Raw genomic sequence first — 25,811 nt, forward strand, 5'->3', positions numbered from 1 at the left:
AAGGGGGCGGGGGCGGCGTTGCCGGGCTCTCCGGAAGGAGACGTGGCGGCGGTTGGGCCCCGGGCTGCCTGGACGCTTGGTAGTCCCGCCGCCGCCTCCTCCTCCTCCCCCTCCTCTCCTCTGTGGGCCGAGGAGGTTGTGGCGGCGGCTGGAGAACTCGGCGGCGGAGGATGGAGGAAGGAGGCGGCGGCGCGCGGAGTCTGGTCCCAGGCGGGCCGGTGTTATTGGTCCTCTGCGGTCTCCTGGAGGCGTCCGGAGGCGGCCGAGCGCTACCCCAGCTCAGCGATGACATACCTTTCCGAGTCAACTGGCCCGGCACCGAGTTCTCTCTGGTCAGTGCCCTTGCGAACCCGGTAGCCATCTCTCTTCTTCCTGGCACTTAAAAGAGTTCGGCCCCTTCTCTCGGTATTCTACGCTTTTTTCCCCTAGAACCTCCTCTGCAGGCGCATGCTTCATTCCTAGTCCAAAGCTTCAGTAATCCCGCGTTCGTTCATTCATACAGCAAGTGCTTAGCAAACACGTAGTGTGGATGTGCCTCCATGCCTACACATTCAGGATCCAGCGGTCACCTGTTCTCCCTTTTAAAGAAATCTGTCTCTCCAGTTTACCAACACTCCCCCCCTGTGGAAGCAGCTTTTCTAGAACCACGTCAGGCGCATCTGTTTTCTCTCTGGCAAGTCACCTGCAGCTCTTCCTCCACCAGCAGCCTTCTCTCCTTCAAGGAGTATTACACACACCCTTCCTACACAATCAGTTGTACTGTGGGTATGAGTTCCCTTTCTCATACTCGTTTTTTCTCTGTCGTATATGCATAGTATACATATACCGCACAGCTCTTTTCCCTTCAAAGTTGTCTCTCAGAGAGGGCTGTTTGACCGGTGAGATGTTAACGACACTTATGCAGAATGTCCTTTACAGTTTTGATGTATTATAACTGTTACTTAAGACTCCAGAACATGAGATTTTATGGTCAGTTTTCCTACATTGAAAAACGTATTTATAACCTCGAAGTAATGAATATTTGCAGTCCTTCCTTTGGGAAGTGGACTTCCGAGAAGTCTTCCTATCCATTGTCGGCCAGTAATAAATAGGTTCTTGTGATACTTACCGTATGGTAATTAATTCATTTATTTAAAATGGAAATCAGGGAAAATGTAACAGCCCACCTGCCCCTGAAAAGTTTTTTTTTTTTTTAATTCTTATTCCAATTATCTGCAGTCGTTCTACTTGGAAGACTATTTTAGTATATTGTTCTGTTACTATATCAATATATATATTGATATATACTATATATATATTGATATACTATATCAATATATATATTGATATATACTATATATATATTGATATATACTATATCAATATATATATATTCTGTTAGTATATGTTCTGTTACATATATATAAAACATGAATATGTGATACTATCATGACAGCACAGAATGTCCCAGGATAAGGGATGTCGTCATTTCCACAACCCAGATTTCTATTTGCTGGTGTTGGTTTTAGCTAATATTTCACACCTGGTTTGTTTTCAGTTCTTCCATTCTTGATAGTTCAGTGATTCTTAAATTTAAGTAGATATTTCTCTGGGAAGCCAATTTGTCTTTGCATTAATGCCAGAAGATATTTTTAATTAATTTTTATTAAAGTATAGTTGATTTACAGTGTTGTGTTAGTTTCTGCTGTACAACAAACTGAATCAGTTACACATATACGCTATATACATATACCCACTCTTTTTTAGATTCTGTTCCACTATAGGTCATTACAGAGCATTAAAGAGAGTTCCCAGTTCTATACAGTAGGTTTCTTATTCAGAAAATACTAATATATTAAAATGTTTATATAAAAGTTTGTTATAAGTCAGCTACAACTTGGAGATGAGAATATTTTAGTCCAACCTCTGATTATTTCTGAAGAGCACACTAGGCATGAACTCGGCAAATGTTTAAAGAATGTGGTCATTAAAATTTTTTACTCTACATCAATGTGGTTTTTTTTTTTTTTTTTTAATTAAAAAAGGCATGCTAATATATGGCCCTAAAAAGTTACTGACCTATATGCAGGTGACTAAAACTAGCCTTTTTAGAAGTTATTACCAAACCGTTGCGTTTTCTTTCTGGCACTGTTGTTTGCTGGCTGCAAAAGGTTATGGAAAAGGATCTAAATGTACGGTGGACCAACCTTTCCTATATCTTAACAATTTTATTTTGAAATTTCGTTTTTAATTATTTTTATTTGACAATAAAGCATAATCTAAGATGGGCTTGTTTGAAAATTTGGGAAGAATTTTTTTCCTTTTTTTTTTAAGTTTGAGTTATTTTGGGAAAAAACTAAAGACATTTTCCTATGCCTTAGCAAAAGGCCTATGGCCCTCCCGCAAAAATAAGCCTCAAGAACCATTATCATTGATCTGATTTCTTTTAATATTTTCTTAATCTCAAGGCTTCACTTCCCTACTTTGTGTAATTGAAACTACAGCCCTCCACACCTGGCACCGTCATTTTGTTTTATAGGCCAGTTGGATGGACATTTGTGTGTAACTGAGCAGCTGAATGAACTAGGATAAAGATCCTTTCTCTCTCTACCACCTGAAATTGAGAGGGATTGGATTAAAAGATCTCAGGTTTTTTAATCTTTAAAACTCTTCTGTGCTTTATATTCTCTTGCCATTCAGATATATCAAAATGATACATCATCTTTCAAATTTACTTAGAAAAATTATCAAATGCCAAAAATATATACATTTTTTAATGTTTCCAATAATTCATGATTATGATATTCTTTCTTTACTGGTTTTTAGCAGTCAGTTTTGGTTTTGTGTGTATTTTCCTTCTGAAACATCATCTCTCTGTCTTTAAAACGTTCAATTATTCATTACTTCACACAGAATTCATGAACATCTCCAAAGGAAAACTGCAAAATAAGTCTAATTTTCTTTCAACTTCTTTTGCTAATACAGAAATGTATTCCCATTTGAAAACAAATGCTACCTTTGGGGGAAATGGTGACCGTCTCCATGGTTTGAATCATGTCCTGTATCTTAACAAGTTGTACCATTGAGTTTATTTTACAGATTCTCCAGGATAGCTTTCTTTCTCATCCTCTGTCTTAATTCCTCCAGACTTGTGTCAAGCATTAGAAATTTCACACTTGCCAAGATACTTTTCAAGTTCCTTAATCTTGAAGACTACACCCCTCCTTGATTAGTCTCATTATATTAAAATCTGATTTTTATCATATCGCTAATATTGCCTCTTACACTGGAAATACTTTAAGGTGTCAAGTTATATAAAACAAGTTTTTTTAAACACTGTCTGTGATTATGTGCATTCAGAATTCATTTTTTAAGTAAAAACCTATTTTACAAAATCAAAAGGAAGCATTTTAGTTGATCAGAAATTTTTTTAAGTTAAAAGTCAAAAGTTAGCTTTTCTCCTCTAATTTCCATTATTAAAAAGTCCATTATTAAAACTTCTTTGTAATTAGAAGTGAAGGAAATAAAAAAAAAAAAGTCGGGTAAAATTTGTTTAAAATGTTTACTTTGTGATCCCAATAAATGATACACTATTTCAGCAAAGAGTTTTCAGATAGAAGAAATGTTATTTGGTTTGTTCTATTGAAGAGGAAAATAGCCTTTCCTATGGAGAAGGCAATGGCAGCCCACTCCAGTACTCTTGCCTGGAGAATCCCAGGGACAGAGGAGCCTGGTGGGCTGCCGTCTATGGGGTCACACAGAGTCGGACACGACTGACACCACTTAGCAGCAGCAGCCTTTCCTAAACTAATGAAAAATAAATCTTTGCAGCAACAACAAATCTTCAAATAAGAATAGAGATGGTTTCTATTTCTGTTACCTTTTACCTAAACCTTAAAAACAAGGAATAAATTTCATCATATAGACATAAAACACAAGATTATAGTTTTAATTACAAAGAAAGAATTGTCTTTCTTTGCTGTGGTTCCAAACAAGCAGTTTCTTTTTCCATTGTTAGCACTGTTCTGAACGTTTTAGTAAATGAGTCAGTATTGCTATTTAATCCAGTTCTGAACACTAGATTGCAGGTACTTCACAAATAGAGAGGAATGCATTTAAGACATATGCTACCGTCCACCTTCACTGCAGTACAGGAATGATTTGACAAAACTTTAAGCCATCTATTGCTAGCTAAATGAATGTGAGTCATTCTTTGCACAACGCACCATCATATGTTCTGACTATATCTGAAAAATACCAAAAGATAGAAATGTTATGTCTTAACAGCAGTTTGTTGGCTAAACTGAATAAATGTTTCTAAGGATCCCTTTATCATAAATTTGGCTTTGCAACTCTCACTTTCAAATCTCTTTGATTCCTGTCTTCACTTGTAATGTTCTTTTAAATAAGGATCCTTGGTTATAGTCCAGGACATGACTGAAGCGACTTAATATGCAAGCACACGCTGTATAGTAATCTAAGAAAATGTTAACCAAAGCTGATTCAAATATGTTAAAACAGTTAAGAGCACACAGAATATGGAACCAGTCTGCTAGGTTTCTTCTCTGGGCTGTGCTGTTTACTAACTATGTTACCTTGGACAAATTATTTAAGCCCTGGGCTTCAGTTTCCTTTTCAGTGAAATGGGTACAATGCTTGTTTTGAGCATTGATGAGATAATAATGTAAAGGGCTCAAATGGTACTATCATACAGCTCATACAGTCAGTATTTACTGCTGTTTTTTGTTTTGCTTTATTATCTTGGGAAAACATGGCCCTGATTTCTATTTGTGTTTAAGGTTTCAAGTACTTAAAGTTTCAAGTACTACTGGTTTTATTATAGTTAAGAGTTGTTTTGTTAAATTGAAGAAAGAATAGAGGTCTGTAATAAGAGTGATTCTTTCATTACTAGGGATTGCCAAATAGTTTAGTGATTTTATCTACTGTCAGAAGAGAAAAGAGAGAACTGAACTGCCACAGAATACTGCTCATAGACTTTGAAAACGTCTGTCTTGGTGGTGGTGGTGGTTTAGTCACTAAGTTGTGTCCGACTCTGGCGACCCCATGGACTGTAGCCCGCCAGGCTCCTCTGTCCATGGAATTCTCCAGGCAAGAATACTGGAGTAGGTTGCCATTTCCTTCTCCATCTGCCTTAGTAGTTAGTGACATATTTTCTGTCACAAAGCAGAGATTTCTTTTTTGTAAAATGATACCAGTTACAGTAATTGAAATGTTCATTTGAATTGCGTTGGTTCTTTTTGATTTGTGAATTTGTTTGGTTTTATACTGTAGAACACTTTAACGATAGTCTTGTTGATATATACCATGAGTCAGAAAACTACACCTTTAGGCTGGCCCACTCCAAACTTGATTTCTATAAGGTTTTTTGGTTTGTTTGTTTTTTTCTCAGAACATCCATGCTTATTCATTTACACAATAATGCCTGTGTACTTATTTCCTACAATGGCATGCTGCTGCTGCTGCTAAGTCACTTCAGTCGTGTCCGACTCTGTGTGCCCCCATAGACGGCAGCCCACCAGGCTCCCCCGTCCCTGGGATTCTCCAGACAAGAACACTGGAGTGGGTTGCCATTCCCTTCTCCAATGCAGGAAAGTGAAAAGTGAAAGTGAAGTCGCTCAGTCATGTCCGACTCCAGTGACCCCATGGACTGCAGCCTACCAGGCTCCTCCGTCCATGGGATTTTCCAGGCAAGAGTACTGGAGTGGGGTGCCATTGTAGTTGCAATAGAGATCATATGACCCACAAAGCCTAAAATATTTACTATCTGGCCCTTTACAGGAAAAATTTGCTGACCCTTATACATACTAAAAAAGTTAAATTAGCACAGAGGATTCATAGTAATTTATCCATATGTTACCCAAATATGAAAATTACTGTACTATCTTAGGTTCAGATGTCCCATCAAAAAGAATTGGGAGTATGTTTGTAAGTTGCTGTAGACTCTCATGTATAGGTGGTAATAAGTATTCAGTGATGGTGTATCCATGTACATTCACTGCCTCTAAATACTTTTTAATCCATATTATAACTTCAGTTTGTTGCATTACTACTTTTTTCCTTTATACTCCACACTATATTTTTGTTCCTTTTTTTTCTGTTACATTGTAACACCAAGAAAAAGTCTGTTGTCTTCATTTTATCATTAAAAAACATGTAGACTTTTTTCCTGCCTTTGGAAGTAAATAGGTTTGAAAATCCTCTGTTGAAATGATAAATTATAGTTTAGTTTAATCAGAGAAAATAATGTACATTTTTTGTTCTATTTCTAGCCTACAACTGGAGTTTTGTATAAAGAAGATAATTATGTCATCATGACAACTACACATAAAGAAAAATATAAATGCATTCTTCCCCTTGTGGCAAGTGGGGACGAGGTAAGTTTTTGTAAATACATTGATAATTCCTGTTACCAAACATTTATTTAAAACATTGCAACTGCATACTTTAAAATAAAATTGAGCGACAGGTTTCTCAGTAATGCTGTCTTACCATAAAAATAGTAATCACATTATTCCTGAATTCTTAGATTATGTATGTGTGGCATTTTTTATAAAGAACTGCTAGTAAATAAATCTGTAGGTACCTTGTACTTTCTCATTACCTTAGCTCTTGCCCGTTTCTTCCTCCTAAAATGCGCTAACTGCCTCTTATCCATCCTTTAAGGCAATGACTTCTTTCAAGATGAAACAGAGGCAGCATGGTAAAATGGAAAGGACACCAGCCTAGGAGCCAGGAGGCTGAGGTATAGGCTATAGTTAGCTGTGGAACCTGAACAAATTTGAAACTCAATTCCTCCACTCAATCAATTTTTTGAGCTAATTACAGAATATTTTCATAATCTCTAAAATGGAAGTATTAAACTCATTGAGTGCTTTCTTAAGAAGTTTTGTTCAGATTTAAGATCTGTGAAAGACAGCTATCTATTTCGTTTTGTTTTAAACCTTAAGACACAAATATACACATACACAATTATACACATATTTATGGCATTCGAGTATGAAATGTAAAATTGGAAAACTGAGAAGTATCTTAAAACTTTCCAGTGTATTATGTAAGATGCAACTATTCAAGGCTTTTATAGCTAGAAATTCTCAAGTAGGTGTATAAGAATTGTTCAGGAAACTGATACTCAGAAACCTTTTTCTAAGAAAAGGAAGAATTGAAGATTTTTCTATGGCTCTGTGTTTTATACTTCAGTTCTTTTTTTTTCAATTGGAGTATAGTTGGTTTACAGTGTTGTGTTAGTTTCAGGTATATAGCAAAGTGAATCAGTTACACATTACATATATACATTCTTTTTTAGATTGTTTTCCCATGTAGTCCATTACAGAGTATTGAGTAGAGTTCTCTGTGCTATACAGTAGGTTCTTACTATTAACAGTTATCTATTTTATATATAATAGTTTGTTTCTGTCAACTTTGATCCCCTAGTTTATCTCCCTCCCCCCGCCCTTCCCCCCTGGTAGCCATAAGTTTGTTTTCTACATGTGTGACTCTCTTTTTGGTAAATAAGTTCATTTGTACCATTTTTTTAGATTCCACATATAAGCAATACCATATGATAGTTACCTTTCTCCGTGTGACTTCACTCAATATAGAAGTCTCTAGGTCCGTCCATGTTGCTGCATATATTTCAATTCTTTTGAAAGAAATGGCATACCATAGGATCTTATTAAATCTTTTGACTTTTTCCCCTTTTATTTCCAAGCATTTGTGACTTGACCAATGAGTTAATAGCTAAACAGCAGAGTTGAAGAAAGCTCCCGAATAACGATATTAAACTCTTAATTCTTTCATAGGAAGAAGAAAAGGATTATAAAGGCCCGAATCCAAGAGAGCTGTTGGAGCCCCTATTTAAACAAAGCAGTTGCTCCTACAGAGTATGTATTTTATGTTCACTTAATTAGAAAATAAATTTTCCAGCAGCCAATAAACCCTTGAAAGTTTAAATTCCTGTATAGTATTGTATATGCGGCAAACACCCAGTAATATCACTTATCAAATATGTCACTTACCAAACTGCTTTGAATGTTTTTCAGATCAAAAGAAAGTTTCCTTGTATACAATTTTAATAAAAAGTGCTCATTGTTATCTTTTAGGCTGTGTGGAAAATGGTCCCTTGGCTGGGTGTTTATTACAGACCCCAGGTGTAGAACTATTTGCTTCACAGAATTTTTACATTTATCTAATTAGTGAAAACAGTGAATAGGCTTCAGAAATTTCATATTTTCTGAGGCATAGTAATAACTTTCATTTAATGAAAGTTTATTCTAAATCTTGGGAGAAATCTACTCAGTTGCTTAAAATATCAAAAAGTAATTCAGTTGAGTTATGTGGCTTTTGTATACATCCATCCCTCTTAGATTGAGTCTTACTGGACTTATGAAGTATGTCACGGAAAACACGTTCGGCAGTACCATGAAGAGAAAGAAAGTGGTCAGGTATTTTTTTCTTCAAACTATAAAATATGGAACATTATAAAATGAAAACTGTAATAATGAGATTTTTTTTTAATTTGTGTTCTTTAAAAATGTATTTGCAAAATACTTATTACATTATTTTTTTTTTAATACAGAAAATAAATATTCACGAGTACTACCTTGGAAATATGTTGGCTAAGAACCTTCTATCCGAAAAAGGTTTGTTTCTACAGAGTGATTTAGTAATAATGTTAGTATTTGGTTTAAAGTATATATTCAAATTGAAATTTAAAAGATCTTGTGGGAAGGACTTCTCTGATGGTCTAGTGGTTACAGACGCCACGCTTACAGTGCAGGGGGCACAGGTTCACTCCCTGGTCAGGAAACTTGAATTACCACATGCCGCATGATGCAGCCAATCGATTAAAAAAAAAAAAGATCTTGTTGGAGACTTTATGAATTGTAAAACACTTAAATAAATTTCTAAACAATGCCTTAGAAAACCTTTTCAAAGAGATCTTTCCATTATTTTTTGCTTTAACAAACATTGTTGCTTTTTTTCTACCTGTTAATTTTTAAATCTGGTGAGATATACATGTCAGTGTTATATTTATATAGTTTATTTATTTGCTTGGTTTAAGCAAAGTCTTTATATATGGAAATAAACATGTAGATATATCCCTCAAATTATGAAATGTTTTTATTAATCTCTGTTATTCACATTGGCCAACTCTTTTAAGAATAAACCTTTCACTGAGATAAAAACATTTTAGAAGAAAACTTGTGACCAGTTTTTATGCCTCAAATAGACTATTTCCTAGATAAAGATAAAATGATTAAATGACTGTTCTTTTCAAAAGAAACCATTTCAAGAAAATTAGCTTAAAGTAGTAAGATAAAAATTATATGTATGCTTTGAGTCTTCTTTAGAAAGAAGTTTAAGGTTACAAATTGAAGACTTAGTCATTTTATGTCTTGTATATAAGTTATCACTCATTATTTATACTTGCTTTTGTATTAATCCACAGAACAAGAAGCAAAAGAAGAGGAAAAATCGAAAGAGGCAAGTGATAATTGGTGATTTTTTACTCTGAACAGCTAAACACAAATTTATGTAACTTAATTGACAAAATATAGCCAGGTGTTCTTTAACTGTCTATCAAATACCTCAAAGGATTTGGTAAAAGAAAATTTGCAATCTGTTAGGTTTTTCTGCAAAAGCTATCCTATATTGCTTTTATTTACTTTTAAGATCGTACAAAAATAAATGAATTTATCAAAGATGTGTCTGGGAAAGTTTCTGTAATAGCATTATATCACTTCTGTGCTTAGCGGTGGTTCTTCCCCTCTATTTAACATTGCAAGCAATGATAATAGGAGCTTTTACATTTTTTTTCTTTTGTTTGAACCCTATCTCTTGTGGGTAAAACAGATAAACTGTATGTGTAAATAACAAGCGACCAGACTGCAAGCCTCTTAAAAGCAGGGACTGTCTTTTATCTCTTTATTCTGCAGTGCAAAGTAGAATGCTAGATATAATACAGGCCTTTCATGAATGTTTATTGAATCTGAATGCATAATTGATGACTGAAAAGTAGGGTTGTTTAAAAAAGAACTATTCCTTAGGGTGACTAGTTACAATTTTAAGTGCTCTTGTGGTTTAAGGAATGATTTCTGAATCCTTAAAATTTCCATAAAGTTAAATAACTTACTGTTGGAGAATATTCCTACAAATGGTTTCATATCATAATGATACTTTTATTAGAAGTAAAGTAAAATGGCAAAAAGTCTTAGAAATTACTTAAAAGGGGTGCCTGTAATTTAAAAAGGTGGCTTTGGAGGAACTGATTAGCTGTGCATAGACACACATAGCATTGCTATTTTAAAAGGTTTTAATTTTACAGACTACCTTTGAGAGAAAATATTTATCTCAAAATATTTTGGCTCTGGAGGATAGCAAGATGAAATTCAAAGTGTGAAATGATAAAGGAAGAGGAAGAAAAGGGTAAGGGAAGAAAACTCACATTTTTGAGCCCTGGTTTATAAGCCAGATGCTGTGCAAGACATATAACCAAGAGTAATGCTCAATTCTCCCTATAGCCTTTGAGTATATATTATTATTCTGGTTTTACAAATGACAAGAACTGAAATTGGGTCAAAGGCATAAGGCTGGTGAATTCAGAGCTGGGATTTGAACCCAGGATTTTCTAATTCCAGACATTAGCATGAAAACAGCATACAAGAAACCTCAAAATATTTTTCTCTAGAATCTTTTGTTTATTGCCTGTTTTGGATATAGCACTGACAGGGTACCAAAGTGATACAAGATAAGCTCCCTGCCTCCAAAGAGCTTGCTTGGAGATGCTATTAACAACATCTTTTTAAAGCCCGTCCATGTAATTTTTCTTGTGTTTGTTAATAAAAGTGTGGGAGCTAACTCCTTAATAATCCTTGTCTTCTGAGATGATCTCCTTTATTCTCCCATTCCGTAAAAATGTCTTCATTTGTCTTTTGTTGGCCTTGAATAGATTTACTTAAGAGTTTATATGCTGAGAAGTGTGTCTGTTAATAACAGGAAAGAAAAGTAACCAGACTGATGAATCAGTGTAATACTTAGATATCTGTTTTAGAAGATAGTATTAACTGTGTAGCCCCACTTTTTGACAAATCAAACTTCAGACTTCTAGAATCTAAATTCTAACACAGGCATCCACTGAGGGTTTAGTGAAGAAAGCTTTGACCAGCCCAGTATAGGAAGTTTCTGCATTTTATCCTGGTCTCTTTCTTTGTAACTATTGAAGATAATTCATATTAATTATGTCTTTGTAATCCTTTATATAAATGTACATCTTAATTTTAGCACCAAGTGAAAATTTCCTTTTATGCTGTATTAGCTCTGAAAATATGTATATATTAAGTAAGAATATGAACCAAAAGAACATTAGGAGAGCTTATAGAAAATACAGAAGTGTTACCATTATAGTAAATAAATGTTAGTTTATAAATAAAATGTAGTTTTCTTCCTTTCAGAATAAGTGCTTCTCCCATCCTCACCCCACCTCTATTTCTAATGAAAAGTCTGTCTTATACTCTTTTTTTAAGATTCCCACTAAAAATATCGAAGGTCAGATGACACCCTACTATCCAGTGGGAATGGGAAATGGTACACCTTGTAGTTTGAAACAGAACCGGCCCAGATCAAGTACTGTGATGTACATATGTCATCCTGAATCTAAGCATGAAATTCTTTCAGTAGCTGAAGTTACAACTTGTGAATATGAAGTTGTCATTTTGACACCACTCTTGTGCAATCATCCTAAATATAGGTAGGATGTGGATTTAATATTTTAAACATGAAATGCACACGATTTAAAATGTTGTATCCTTAGCTTTAACACTTTGTTTTCACTGAACAGATTCAGAGCATCTCCCGTGAATGACATATTTTGCCAGTCACTACCAGGATCGCCGTTTAAACCCCTCACCCTGAGACAGTTGGAACAACAGGAAGAAATACTAAGGGTGCCTTTTAGGAGAAACAAAGAGGTATGAGAACTATCGAACAGTATTTTCCCAGTGCTTCCATTTCCAAAAATCATAGCATGTATCAGTATTTTAATGATTTTCTGTAGTATGGTAATAGTAATTTATTTTCCTGACTCAAAATTGTCAATTCCAATTCTCTTGATTTTAATTTTCCTTATTCTAGTACTTCCCAGACTATTTTAGCATTTTCTTACACTCATGATTCCATAATATTTTAAAGTTTGGCATCCTGTTCATTTCAGTTAAATTTTTCAGCTAGTTAACCGAACTTCCCAGCTAAGCGTCTTGAAAAAAATAGACTACAACCCATCTCCTAATACTTTATTTATTCTTCAACTCATTGCTATTTATCAAACCATCATTCTGTCATTCTCCTTAAATGGTTCTTACTAAGATCAACAGCTGTCTTTGGTTCTAAATTTGCTGGACATGTGCATAACTTGATCTTAGCTGAACATTTGAAGCTTGAACTTTTTCTCCTTTCTTTGCTTCAGTTCATTATCTCACTGGTTCTCTTCTGTGTACTAGCTCTTTCTCTAATTCCTGCTTCTTAAAATGTTACAGTTCCCTTGGTTCTGTTCACAGGTCCTTTCTCTCCTTTTTGTACATTGTCTCCTTAGGTAAGCTCATCCAGGACTATTCTTTCAACTTCCATTTCCATGCCTGTGTATTATAAATATACATCTACAAATTACAATCACAATTATTAACATGTATTGAATCTTTACTGAAGAAGGGAGTGGCTACCCACTCCAGTATTCTTGCCTGGAAAATCGCATGGACAGACAAGCCTGGCGGGCTACAGTACATGGAGTCGCAAGAGTCAGACTTAGCAACTAAACAACAATTGAGTCCTTACAGCTATTATCTAATCCTTACAACAGCATATAAGATATAGTATTACCCAGCTTAACAGGTTAGGGAACTGAGGTTCAGAGGGGAAGTGACAAGTGATGGGTTAGAGATTACAATCAAAGCAGTCTGATTCTAGAATCTGTCCCTCTTAACCACTTGTCTCTACTGCTTCTCCCTTTTGATATGCCATCTTCCCTTTCCATCTGCCTATTGGACATGTATACATTTTCAGTTATCTCAGACTTACCTTTTTTTCCTCTTTCACAGTGACACTTTTCTTGTCTTCCCCATTCCTTTTAAAGCTGTATGCTCTACCCAGTTGTCCAAGTCAGAAACCTAAGTCATTCTGCTTATCTCTCAATGCTATCAGTGTTATCCTCTGACTGCTTTTCAAACCTGTCTTTAGTTCAGAACTTCATCATTTCTTAAGACCTAAAACTAATCTCACACATCTTCCTTCTAATCCTTCCCACACAGCTGATAAAATGTTCTGTCTGAAATGAACATTTGATAATTTATTTAACCGTTTGGTATTTAACGTGATCTGTAAGTCCATCCCAAAGGAGATCAGTCCTGGGTGTTCATTGGAAAGACTGATATTGAAGGTGAAACGATGTTGAAGGCCACCTAATGTGAAGAGGTGACTCATTTGAGAAGACACTGATGCTGGGAAAGATTGAGGGCAGGAGGAGAAGGGGACGACAGAGGATGAGATGGTTGGATGGCATTACTGACTCAATGGACATGGGTTTGGGTAGACTCCAGCAGTTGGTGATGGATAGGGAAGCCTGGCATGCTGCGGTTCAGGGGTCACAAAGAGTCGGACACGACTGAGCGACTGAACTGATATCTCAAGATGAAATTGTTGTTCATACAATCATTTTATCAAAGAAGAATAGAGGACCATTCATGATCTGGCTTCAGCCTCATCTCTCATTTCCATTCCTTTGATACCAGCTATTTTGAACAACTTAAGCATTTCCTAAAAGTACCACATTCCTTCCAACCTCCTTGCCTGTCGATATACTGTTTTCCCTCTTCTTCTGTTGTCTTCTCCCCTCCCTCCCTACACCTGATGAACTAATAGAAATTCATCAGGGGTAAGCATGAAGATCTGCTTTCAGTGTCACTTTGTTTGCAAATGAACCAGGATTTCTAATGGATTACCTGCATATGAGATCCATCTTTCCTCTTCTGTGAGCATGTATTTTATTCAGCCCTCCATTATAGCACTTACATGGTTAAAATAGGTTGTTTTTCCTATGGTTCTTCATTAAAAGGGAGGGAAGATTTTTTAAATTTTCATTACTTGGAGTTTCCAGCTTGTTGTGTGATACCTGCTGCTGCTAAGTCACTTCAGTCGTGTCCGACTCTGTGTGACCCCATAGATGGCAGCCCACCAGGCTCCACCGTCCCTGGGATTCTCCAGGCAAGAACACTGGAGTGGGTTGCCATTTCCTTCTCTAATTCATCAAAGTGAAAAGTGAAAGGGAAGTCTCTCAGTCATGTCCGACTCCTAGCGACCCCATGGACTACAGCCCACCAGGCCCCTCCATCCATGGGATTTTCCAGGCAAGAGTACTGGAGTGGGTTGCCACCTAGTGTGCTGTTAATATTTAACAGTGGGTTAATTAACATTTAACTACAAGGCCTTTGTTCTTGCCTGGAGAATCCCAGGGACGAGGGAGCCTGATGGGCTGCTGTCTATGGGGTCGCACAGAGTCAGACACGACTGAAGCGACTTAGCAGCAGCAGCAGCAACAAGGCCTTTATCGCCCCTTCCTCTTGAATACTTATTGTGAAAATATTGCCAGACTCTTTGTGGATGTTGTGAACTCTGCTATTATGATAAGGAGGAAACATTATCTTAACCGTAATCTACATTTGATTTGAAGTGCTGTATTGAAAGATTGGAAATGGAATTATTTTCTCATCTTCTTCTTGATAATGATTTCAGTACTAACGAGTACTTAAAAAAGTCAGTCCCATCAAAATTCTTCACAAACCCAACTTTAATTATTCTTCAAGGAAGAAGTGCCAGTTTATTTTTCTTTTATGAGTTAAATCCACAAGTTGAGAAAACAATTTTTAAAGCTATAGATGATAGCTATAATGTTTTCAAAATACCTAGCATCTTGATAGTACATGTTGTCTATGAAATCTTAGGTAATACTGTGAGTAATTACTTAGAACTGGTCATCTTTATTTCAGAATAATTTTTTTTAGAAATTCAATTTATTACATATAACTTTTTTTTTAAATATTTGGCATATGGTTTGCCTTTCAAGTATGAACTAAGCTTTACCATAAAGAATTTTTTTTAAACAAAATATATATTTGGCTCTCCAATTGTTGTATCTGATTCTTTGTGACCCCTTGGGCTATAGCCTGTGAGGCTCCTCTGTCCATGGGATTTCCCAGGCAAGAATGCTGGAGTGGGTTGCCATTTCCTTCTCTGGAGAATCTTCCCAATCCAGGGATCAAACCCACCTCTCCTGCATTGGCAAGCAGATTCGTTACCACTGAGCCACAGGGGAAGCCCTATGTTATTATACCACATTAATTTGGAAATGACTGGATTTATTAAGAATCTATTTTCTGAATTTCCAAACCCTGATTCAGAAACTACTATCATCTTGCTTTTATTGGGGTAATTTTCCTTAAAATGAAAGTAGATGTTCTGTCCTAAAGAAACAATAATAAATGGTCATGTTTCTTCTTACCTCTTCCCCTTTTCTCAGCTACAGGTTTCACTGTGCAGTATTCTTTTCTTCACTGACCTTACTATAGGTCTCATGTATTCTAAGTAATTGCTTTACTCTATTAGACCTTATCTTCTTATGAGTAGTAACTATGTCTCCTTCATTTTTAATATTCAGCATTTAAAATAGTGCTAGGAGCATAGTATAGGCTCTGAATGTGGAAGGAGCCTACATTCTATAAATGTAGAAAGAGCCATGTAAAAGTCAAGGTTTTTTTAAAAAAAAACAAGAAGGCATCTTGGCAGTCTTTGTTCTTAACATTGAAGAAGAGAGAGGATAAGCTCGTTGGTTTCCAACATAACCATCCAGTGACTCCTGTTATACAAGATGAAAACAAGAAAAGAACTACAACTGGCCAATGGCAACTACAGTAACTACATACATTTTACTGTTTAATTTCTTTATTGTTGTTTTATTCAGTTCACTGGTATACTCATTCCTTCAGTTGTGGTCTAGATTCATTTCCCTTCTGCTCACTGTCAGCACCCAGATAACGTCCAGCTTCTAAATCATTGACTTCTTTCATAACTGTCCTCTTCTCTCCACCCCGCTTGTCACTCCCTTACGTTTGAGTCTCTTCATCTCTGGCCTGGGTTTCTGAGCTCCTAACTTGACTCTCCACCTCCAGATTTGTTACTATCCCTTCTTCCCTGTGACTGCAAAAGTAATTACTTAAAAATCTGATCATACCATATCTTTGTCTAAAACCTAAAAGTTGATGTTCAGACTTGGCATCACACAGTTTTGCAGCGTGTAGTGCCTGCTTCTGTCTTTGGTTTTAACTCTCATACCACCACACATCTTTGCTCTTACCGCTTTCTCAGGTTCATGTGCACATCCACACAACACCTAACAGACCTTCACATGAGTCACAGATTATTAATGTTTCATGAATTAAGCAAGGGTTTTCTCTTTGTGAAGTCTGTATGTTTCAGTTCTTCATCAGTCTGTTTGAATCACCCATGTCTCTGAATCTGCTATTCCCTGTACCCTTCCCTTATTACACCGCAGTTTGCTCCAGGGCAGCACCCAGGTCCTGCTGCATTTGAATAATTACAACTAACATTCATATTCGTTCCCACTTAGCCCTTTATTAGACTGCTTATTATCCTTTCTTTATAGATAGTAACCACATTTTTTTAAACAAAATATAAAATCTAACAGATAGTGAAGTACTGAAGAGTAATGAGACAAAACATACGAAGTAGAAATTATCCCTGTATTGTTAAGAATGGTCAGCATACCCCTAACTGGTAGATGGAACTAACACTTGACCAGAGCTTTCTCTATGCTATTAAGTGTTGCAAAATTCATTTTCTTAAAGCACATTAAAAATGAGTGGACAACTTTTATTTTCCAAATTTTCTAAAGTTAATTTAAGTCATACTGAAGCCTATAAATATGTGTTTGTTTAATTTTAGGAAGATTTGCAATCAACTAAGGAAGAGAGATTTCCAGCAATCCACAAACCCATTGCTGTTGGTTCTCAGCCAATGCTCACTGTTGGAACAACCCACATATCCAAATTGACAGATGACCAGCTCATAAAAGAGTTCCTTAGTGGTTCCTATTGCTTTCACGGGGTGAGAAATAAACCTTCAGTTTAAGTATTTATCTTACAGCTTTCACTTTGTATGTTATTTATCAAGAGACATTAGCAGCACTGAAAAAGATTTTTTGTCTGTAGAGAAATGACAGGATTCTGGAAGCTTTCCAGCAGACATTTCTCTACATCTCACTATAAGACATAGTCATTATAATTTCTCTTTACTCACAGGCTAAAACTTGACTTTTACTTGATAAAAAAATATATATATATTTAAATAAGTAATTCATGTGTGATTCTGGCTAATTGCTAGAATGGGCACCAATGATTGTATAGCCTGTATTTTGGTTATGACCCTACATTAGCTCATTTAAAACTTGAGCTAATATCTGCAAAGGTGGAATTCTGCCTCTGACTCAGCATCAGTGGAAAATATGCTTATAAGTAGAGTTTTCATTTTACTTTATTTTACCAAGAAAGTTATTCTCTGTATGTCCATTTTTTAAGTTTATTAGTAATTTTTAGTTGTGATTTTCAACCATATTATTGCTGGTACAATTTTTTTTATTACATATATGTCCATTACTATCACGTGGCAATATTGAGACAAACCCCAGTACCCCTTTCTCTGTACTGAAACTTGATCTGTTTCCTTTCCTGTAGGGTGTTGGTTGGTGGAAATATGAATTCTGCTATGGCAAACACGTACATCAATACCATGAGGTATGGCACAGTCTTTATATCATTCTATCACTAAATGGTTTAAAGCTTGAAAAATCTTTTGTGGAAAAATAGAGGAGTGGGATTGGTGTTACTTTTAAATATAAGATGATTTTAATATGGAAATATTCAACAAAACATCTCTAAATTTTGGGAAATGGAAAGCTTGTTGTTAGTTAAGACTACATCAGTCATCTTAAAGTAACTTGGTTTGTTAACTACTCAGATTCTTGCATTACTGTCAGTCTGGAAGAATAATACAGTACTGTGACTAACTCTTCAGCTTTGGCTAAGAAATTAGTCATTTTATAACTCATATTTAAGAAAGTGAATGGTAAGATAGAATGTTGTCACTAGTCTCAGTAAAATAGGATAGATACAGCAAGTTTCTCAGCTAAAAGAAGGTTCCATATGATCCAAGTTTAAGTTTTAAGATTAAATGCTCTTTAGTCTTTTATAGTGTCATAAATCAGCATTCTCTCACACTTGAATCAAAGCTGCTTAAAGCTTACCATTTAGTAAGTAATCAAAGCTTACCATTTAGTAAGGTAAACTACTAGACCCTGAAGACAAGCATTAATAAATATTGATTTGGTTGTTTTAAAAGGCTCTTTATTCCCCAAAATAAATAACAACTGGTAATTAGAAAATACCATATTTGCCCTCCTGAGATGTTTTGAGCTGATCTTAAATTCCATGATGGATCATATCAGGAAAGATCAACTCACTTTCCACATTTAAATCATTCTAAAAAAATGTATGTGGCATCTGTAAACTAGGACTTTTTTTTCTTCCATTAAACCTGTGCTGTCCCATTTCATCATGCTTTCCTCTTATTCTTGCTGCTTTGTAGATGTTTTACATCTGTAGATGTATTTTTTAATAATATTTATTAATACAAAAAAGATACAGTACCATCTAAGTACAGTCCAGATAATACCCACTGGTTGTTTTTTGTTTTTTTTAATTAAAGGAATATATGCCAGCAATATAGAATAGAATGAAAAGTAAAATTCTCCTCCACTATTGTCCCATTTTTCAAAAGTAACAGCTGTTAACATTTTCTTAGTTAACAACCAAAAGGGGAAAAAATAATGCATATACATAAATTTGATATAACCTTTTTATTTATACAGACGGGATATACTGAATGCAATTGTTCTTTTCACCTAGTATCTTGGAGATCTTTCCATGTCAGCAACAACTGATTTCATTTATTTCAGCAGGTACAGAGAATTATGCCTATACACACAGTGTATTAATTAGATCTCTATTGATGATCTTTGAGTTGTTTCCAGTTTCTGCTGTGATAGCGTCTTAGTGAACATTTTTAAATAGTTGCGTTTGTAAACTTTTGCAAGTACACTCATAGTACACACATCTAGAAATGTACTTGGTGGGTCAGAATAGATGCATACTGAACAGTTGCCTCCAAAGGTTGGATCGTTTACATTCTCATTAATGACTATTTTCCTATACACTTGCCAACACTGCTGCTGCTAAGTCACTTCAGTTGTGTCCGACTCTGTGCGACCCCATAGACGGCAGCCCATCATGTAATCCCCGTCCCTGGGATTCTCCAGGCAAGAACACTGGAGTGGGTTGCCATTTCCTTCTCCAATGCATGAAAGTGGAAAATGAAAGGGAAGTCGCTCAGTCGTGTCCAACTCTTAGTGACCCCACGAACTGCAGCCTAGCAGGCTCCTCCGTCCATGGGAGTTTCCAGGCAGGAGTACTGGAGTGGGGTGCCAGTGCCTTCTCTGCTTGCCAACACTAGGTTTTATCAAACTTCCTTTAGCTAAGGTAGTGTAACCTAGGACTTTTCGAGGAACTCTGGTAGGAACTTTGGGGTATAGAAAAATAATAGTAGCTAACAAACATAGTATTCACTGTATACCAGGCACCATTCTAAGTGCTTTACACATATTAACTCATGCAATGCTCATAAGAGATGAGTATTGTTATTCTAAGATAAGGAAACTGAAGCAAAGATTTAGTAACTTGCCTAAAATCACATAGGGAGTAAATGGTGAAACCAGAATTCAAACCCAGACAATCTCTATATCCAACCTCTTATTAAACAGTTTACTATGCCAATCTAATACCTGTCTATCTAGGAATCTACGGTGTGGTTGCTAAAAGAATGTTTAATGGCTCTGTCTCTTCCACTAGGCAGTAAGCTCCACTATACAGTGGCTGTGCCTTTTTGCCTCTGTAAGGGTTTTTAATTCTACTCATCAGATGTATATTAGTACCCAACATGGTCCCTGGCATAAAATACAAAGGAAAAAAGGAAGACAGGAAGGAAAGAAAAATGAGAGAAAAGGAAGAAGTCCATGTAAAGGGCAGTATGGGGTGCATCATCAAATGAATAATATGGAAACTTGTATAATGAGTAAGAGATAGAGGCCAGAGATTGAAGTAGGAATCACAGTAGTATGTAGTTACAGTATCTAGGTGTGAGAGAGTAAACTCTTAGTTGAGGGGTGAGATGCTGGCAATAATAGACCAATAGAAGAGTGAAGCCAAGAACATCTCCAGCAAAGTGACAGGACTGATAAGTGTAGAGTGAAAGGCAACAGAGTCACAATAACTACATCTGGACTTAACCTGACTAGAAAGTGCCAGTTTCATAATTCAGAGAAACAAGAAATAAACAGTAATGAGCTCAAATTTCTCCTCATCAAGTTTGACTAACATTATTACATCTAAACATAGATATCCAGTGTACAGGTGAAGATAAGTTCTGTAGCTTATAGCCCATCAGCATAAATGTCACCTTGATGTCAAACATTCATTGTCACAAATATTTTTTCATATATTAGGACAAGGATAATGGGAAAACCTCTGTGGTTGTGGGGACATGGAACCAAGAAGAACATATTGAATGGGCTAAGAAGAATACCGCCAGAGCCTATCACCTTCAAGATGATGGGACCCAGACAGTCAGGTAAATACTAACTTTATTTGTCTCTGGATCTTAGAATATTTGAAACTCAGAATATTGGAAAACGTTAATTTAAAGTAAAATCTTTTTGTTATTTTTTTTCTGGGACATTTTTTAGGTTAGTTTTTTTTTTAAGAGGAAACACAGCGTAATAGTTAAAGAGGAGTTTCTGAAGTCAGATACCTTGGATTCAAACACTGGCGATTCACCTGCTACCCTGGGCAAAGTACATAGTCTTTGCAAGCCTCACTTTTCATGTCTAGTAGTATTTGCCTCAGAGAACTGTTATGACATTTAAATGAGGTAACTGGTGTAAAGTGTAGTGCCTGGCAATTGCATGCAATGAACTTTGACTACTTCCTTTGACAATGTTGGTGTTAGTGTTACCCTGCTGCAATTCCAGGTATTAGGTCTAACCCTGTTATAAAGCATTTTACCCCTTCATGTATAATCTTTACCTCTTTAAGTTATTTAATTCTCTTTAAATATACTCTAGCATTCTCCTTTGTTATTTAACCGTTGTGCAGTAATGATTGAAAGTAGTTAAACAATGTTTTTTTTGAAAAACTGCCTCAACATTTCTTTGGGCCATTAGGTATATCTTGTTATAGCAGAAGGAAATTCATTTCTTCTTAGCCAAGAATAACTAAGCTTTAGCTTTGCTTATAGTCCATTACCCAGTGAATTTTAAATCATTCATTCTTTTTCCTTCTCAGATGTTAACTTTGTCCTTCCTAGCACAGATGGTATTGAGAGATCTGTTTTCAGAATGTACTGACTTCTTGGACTGATCAAAATCAAAATTAGCAAAGTTAAGAGATATTCATCTAAGTGTTAATATACTAAACAGATCAAACATTTTTTTTTTTTTTTCAAACATTTTTTAAATGTTTATATTTTTCAAGTGAAAGTAGCTCATGGTATCATGTGCAACAAATATTGAAGCACAGACGTATGAGGCTAACAAAATTAAACTTTTGTTTAGTTCCTGCTCTTTGGAATTTATAGCTTAGCATAGGCTTTACCTTCTTACTCCTGCATTACATTATTTTAAGGAGTGCAGCTGAATGGAGGGTAGGAAGAAGGGAAAACTGACAAAGCAAACAATATTCAGAGTAGGGGAAAAGAAGAGCTGGGGAAGTGCTTAACTTTAAAAGAAAACTTTTTAAAAAGCAGTTTAACCTTAACTATTTGTATACAAGTAAATAATATGCAGGAGAAGGCAATGGCACCCCACTCCATTACTCTTGCCTGGAAAATCCCATGGATGGAGGAGCCTGGTAGGCTGCAGTCCATGCTAAGAGTCGGAGACGACTGAGCGACTTCACTTTCACTTTTCACTTTCATGCATTGGAGCAGGAAATGGCAACCCACTCCAGTGTTCTTGCCTGGAGAATCCCAGGGACGGGGGAGCCTGATGGGCTGCCTTCTATGGGGTCGCACAGAGTCAGACACAACTGAAGTTACTTAGCAGCAGCAAATAATATGCAAGTTATTGATAAGATCATTCTTATTAATTAAATCAGTAAGAAGTATCTCAATTTGATATTCTATAGAACCTGAAAAACTTTCTCTGTGACATAACCTTAAAATATGTATTTTTAAGGAATATAGTTGCAAAATTGAGCCCTCTAACCATCTCACCCTATCCATTAAAGTTACTCTGAATGAGTGAAGTTATAGTTTAATAAAACTTGTTTGTTTTTCTGACTCAGGATGGTGTCACATTTTTATGGAAATGGAGATATTTGTGATATTACTGACAAACCAAGACAGGTGACTGTAAAACTAAAGTAAGTTAGACCATCAAATCATGCTTTATGCCTTTCTCTTTAATTTGCGTCCTATGGGCAAACATTTATGTAAGATATAATTATATTTATTAATAATATGAATTTTTCAGAAAATAGTTTTATTATAAGATAGTAAAATCATAATTGTAATTATTATTTTAATAGTTATTGTCAAATTAGGCTATTTCAGTTATTAATTGTATAGAACCACTTACAAGATATTTTTATCCTTGAAAAGAAAAAAAAATACTTTTGTGTGGTTTGGGCAATACCTTAAAGTACTCTCTGTTTTAGGTGTAAAGAATCAGATTCTCCTCATGCTGTCACTGTATATATGCTAGAGCCTCACTCTTGTCAGTATATCCTTGGGGTAAGTGGAAAACTAATATTCAGGAATTCAGTTTGGGGCCACATTTTAATGTTTAGCATTAAGTCTAGAAAGGACATTCAGTAGTCTCCAGAATTTAATATAGCCCTCATATCGCCTCTGTAAAAATTGACATCCTTTTTATTGAGGTATAATTTATAAAATTTTTTAAAATGCCAAGTTCCTAAGTGTTGAGTCTGAGTTTTGGAAAAATTTTGCCCGTCATCTATTTCTGGGGCTGTGATTAAAATATGCTAATTTCAAGTTGTCCCCAAATCTTCTTTTATCTTATTCTTACCTTTTTCTTGTGTCAGTTTGGGTCACATCATTTCTATTGAATTATCTCCAAGTTTATTGACTCTTTCCTCTGCTGTGTCCTGTCCACCTCTGAATGAATTTATCCCTGCTATATTTTTCATTTCTAACATTCCTCTTCAGTTTTTTTTTTTTATGGTTTTATTTTCTCTGTTAAAATCCCCCATCTTATTCACACATGTTTTCTATGTTTTCCACTTATTTCCTCTAATTTCCTCCATTATATTTATTATCATTGTCTTAAATCTGATGATTTTAACACCTGGCCCATCTTTGGCCATTTTTCTTTACCCTTTTCTTGAATGGTGCAACTGATTATTTTGCCATATTCTTCTACATTTTGTTATGTAAGACCTAGCAATGTATTTCTCTCTTATTCTTGCCCTTTACTCCTTTTCTTTCTTACATCTTTTACTTAAAAATAACTACTTACCTATCTAGCATTTTATATGGATGACTAAAATTGTTTTCTAAAAAATTCACTTTGTAGAAATAACATTGGATGACTTATCCAAAAGAAGGACTCATATACATTTACCAAATTTATACGTATTCATTCAGCAGAATACTGAATAAAGTATTCAGCTTAGCAACTTTAAAATGGTTTTATTTTCGTTGTTCTTTAGGTTGAATCTCCAGTGATCTGTAAAATCTTAGATACAGCAGATGAAAATGGACTTCTTTCTCTCCCCAACTAAAGGATAACAAAGTTCAGGGGGAAAAAACCATTGGAAGTCACGATGATTGTCTGACCATTGTCCTGTTACAGAGCTCTCAGTCATGGACCTCATATAAAAGATTGTATAAAAGGACTCTCAACCACTTTGTGAATATATATGTGTATATAAGAGGTTATTGATAAACTTCTAAGGCAGACATTTGTCTCACCTTTTTCATTTTTGTTGTGTCTTAGGAACTGATTGTGTGTCTTTCTTTGCTTGGATAATGTGATTCCAAAATAAATCTTGTCCAAGCAATTTAGAGTTCATCCTAATGAAATGTCATATAATTGTTGTACCTATTGAAAGTTTTTAAATAATAGATTTATTATGTAAATTATATATAGCTAGTAGATAATGAAGAAAGAAATTGATAGGTTGTTTAAATGAGAGACTATTAAATATGTAAATCCTAGTGCCTGAAATCCTTTCAGCAAATTTTTATTTGGCAACTGCTCTCTGCCAGGTATTAAACCAGAAACTGGGCACACTGTGAAGCCTCATGTGGAAATTTTCTTTTCCTCCATTAACTTCAAGAGACTCTTATTGCAATAGGTTGCCTCTCTTTCAGAACTTTTATCTGTTTCTATCTATATCATATCTCCTTGACATGAGTGTGTTTTCCCCCAAAATATGTACCTGATATAGACAGTAAATCATTCTTACCTTTTGACAGAATTATTTATCTTAACAAAGCACACTGTGCTGGCTGTCCTTTGTACTTGCCTACTATATACTACAGATTTTAGCTCTGGACAACTTTATATCACAGTATCTATTTTAAAGTGAATAAACTGTCCACAAGCAGTGTTGTCATGTAGTCAATGGCAGGTTATTCAGTTTCTTTATTTTCTCCATTACTCTGTTTCACACATCATCCTGTCGTATTTTGAGCATACATGTCTAAATAAGGACAGAAAAGCAGCTGTAAAATTTTTTACTTTTCTTCCTTTTCAGCAGTCTGGTCAAAGATATTTTAGTTTGAAATAAGGTGAATACAGTTGACTGTTGGAAGGCTTTCTGTACGTTTTAATAGTAGGAAGCAGCACACACAGTAATAGCATGTACTTTGAATCCACACTTAGGCCCACATACTCTCTTTGACTTACTATGTGATCCTGGACAGAGCAGTTAACCATTTCCAGCCTCGCTTCCTCTTTTGTAGAGACTGCTTATTACTTCATAAGGTGGTTGTATCAGTGTATTAATTTTCTCTATTTTTAAAAAGCCTAGCCCTAGTACTCGACACCAGGTTCCCAATAAGTGTTAGTTTATCTTTCTAATACTTCCCTTGTCTCCTACTGACATAATAAGATCAGAGACCAAAGCCATTAAAATGTATTTCTTTAATAAATTATAAAATTATATTTATTATATCAATCAAGACAACAGATTTACCTTCTCATTTATATTATAGGTATAAAAGGAGAGAGTTAGAATTGTGAAAGGTTAGTGTCAAAGCCAGAAAAGGCAATGGCACCCCACTCCAGTACTCTTGCCTGGCAAATCCCATGGATGGAGGAGCCTGGTAGGCTGCAGACCATGGGGTCATGAAGAGTTGGACACGACTGAGTGACTTCCCTTTCTCTTTTCACTTTCATGCATTGGAGAAGGAAATGGCAACCCACTCCAGTGTTCTTGCCTGGAGAATCCCAAGGACGGGGGAGCCTGGTGGGCTGCCGTCTATGGGGTCGCACAGAGTCGGACACGACTGAAGCGACTTCGCAGCAGCAGCAGCAGCAGTGTCAAAGCCAAACTCTATTTTGTAAGAGCGGCGGGGCGGGGGAGGAATTCTGAAAAACTGTATTGGAATTGTTTACT

At 35.7% G+C, this 25,811-nt stretch overlaps 1 protein-coding gene across 1 annotated transcript; it reads left to right on the forward strand.

Annotated features, from left to right (window-relative positions):
* The first annotated feature begins 4 nt into the window (after positions 1-4).
* Positions 5-24,802, forward strand: ERLEC1 (endoplasmic reticulum lectin 1). Its single transcript, XM_027555272.1, has 14 exons — positions 5-332; positions 6,270-6,374; positions 7,800-7,880; positions 8,364-8,441; positions 8,576-8,639; positions 9,449-9,483; positions 11,523-11,746; positions 11,837-11,966; positions 17,005-17,166; positions 17,793-17,852; positions 20,675-20,799; positions 22,512-22,589; positions 22,884-22,959; positions 23,898-24,802. The coding sequence occupies exons 1-14, from the start codon at positions 171-173 to the stop codon at positions 23,967-23,969; spliced, it is 1,452 nt and encodes a 483-aa protein (XP_027411073.1). The 5' UTR covers positions 5-170; the 3' UTR covers positions 23,970-24,802.
* Positions 24,803-25,811: the final 1,009 nt, after the last annotated feature.

The sequence above is a fragment of the Bos indicus x Bos taurus genome, chromosome 11, assembly GCF_003369695.1.
Source record: "Bos indicus x Bos taurus breed Angus x Brahman F1 hybrid chromosome 11, Bos_hybrid_MaternalHap_v2.0, whole genome shotgun sequence".
Lineage (NCBI taxonomy): Eukaryota > Metazoa > Chordata > Mammalia > Artiodactyla > Bovidae > Bos > Bos indicus x Bos taurus.

What these genes read in the sequence shown, in the direction of transcription:
- ERLEC1 (XM_027555272.1), top strand. Translation starts at nt 171, where the DNA reads ATGGAGGAAGGAGGCGGCGGCGCGCGGAGTCTGGTCCCAGGCGGGCCG. An exon ending in AAAGCAGTTGCTCCTACAGA is followed by an intron (nt 7,881 to 8,363) that starts GTATGTATTTTA and finishes CATCCCTCTTAG; the next exon opens with ATTGAGTCTTACTGGACTTA. An exon ending in GATGGGACCCAGACAGTCAG is followed by an intron (nt 20,800 to 22,511) that starts GTAAATACTAAC and finishes TTTCTGACTCAG; the next exon opens with GATGGTGTCACATTTTTATG.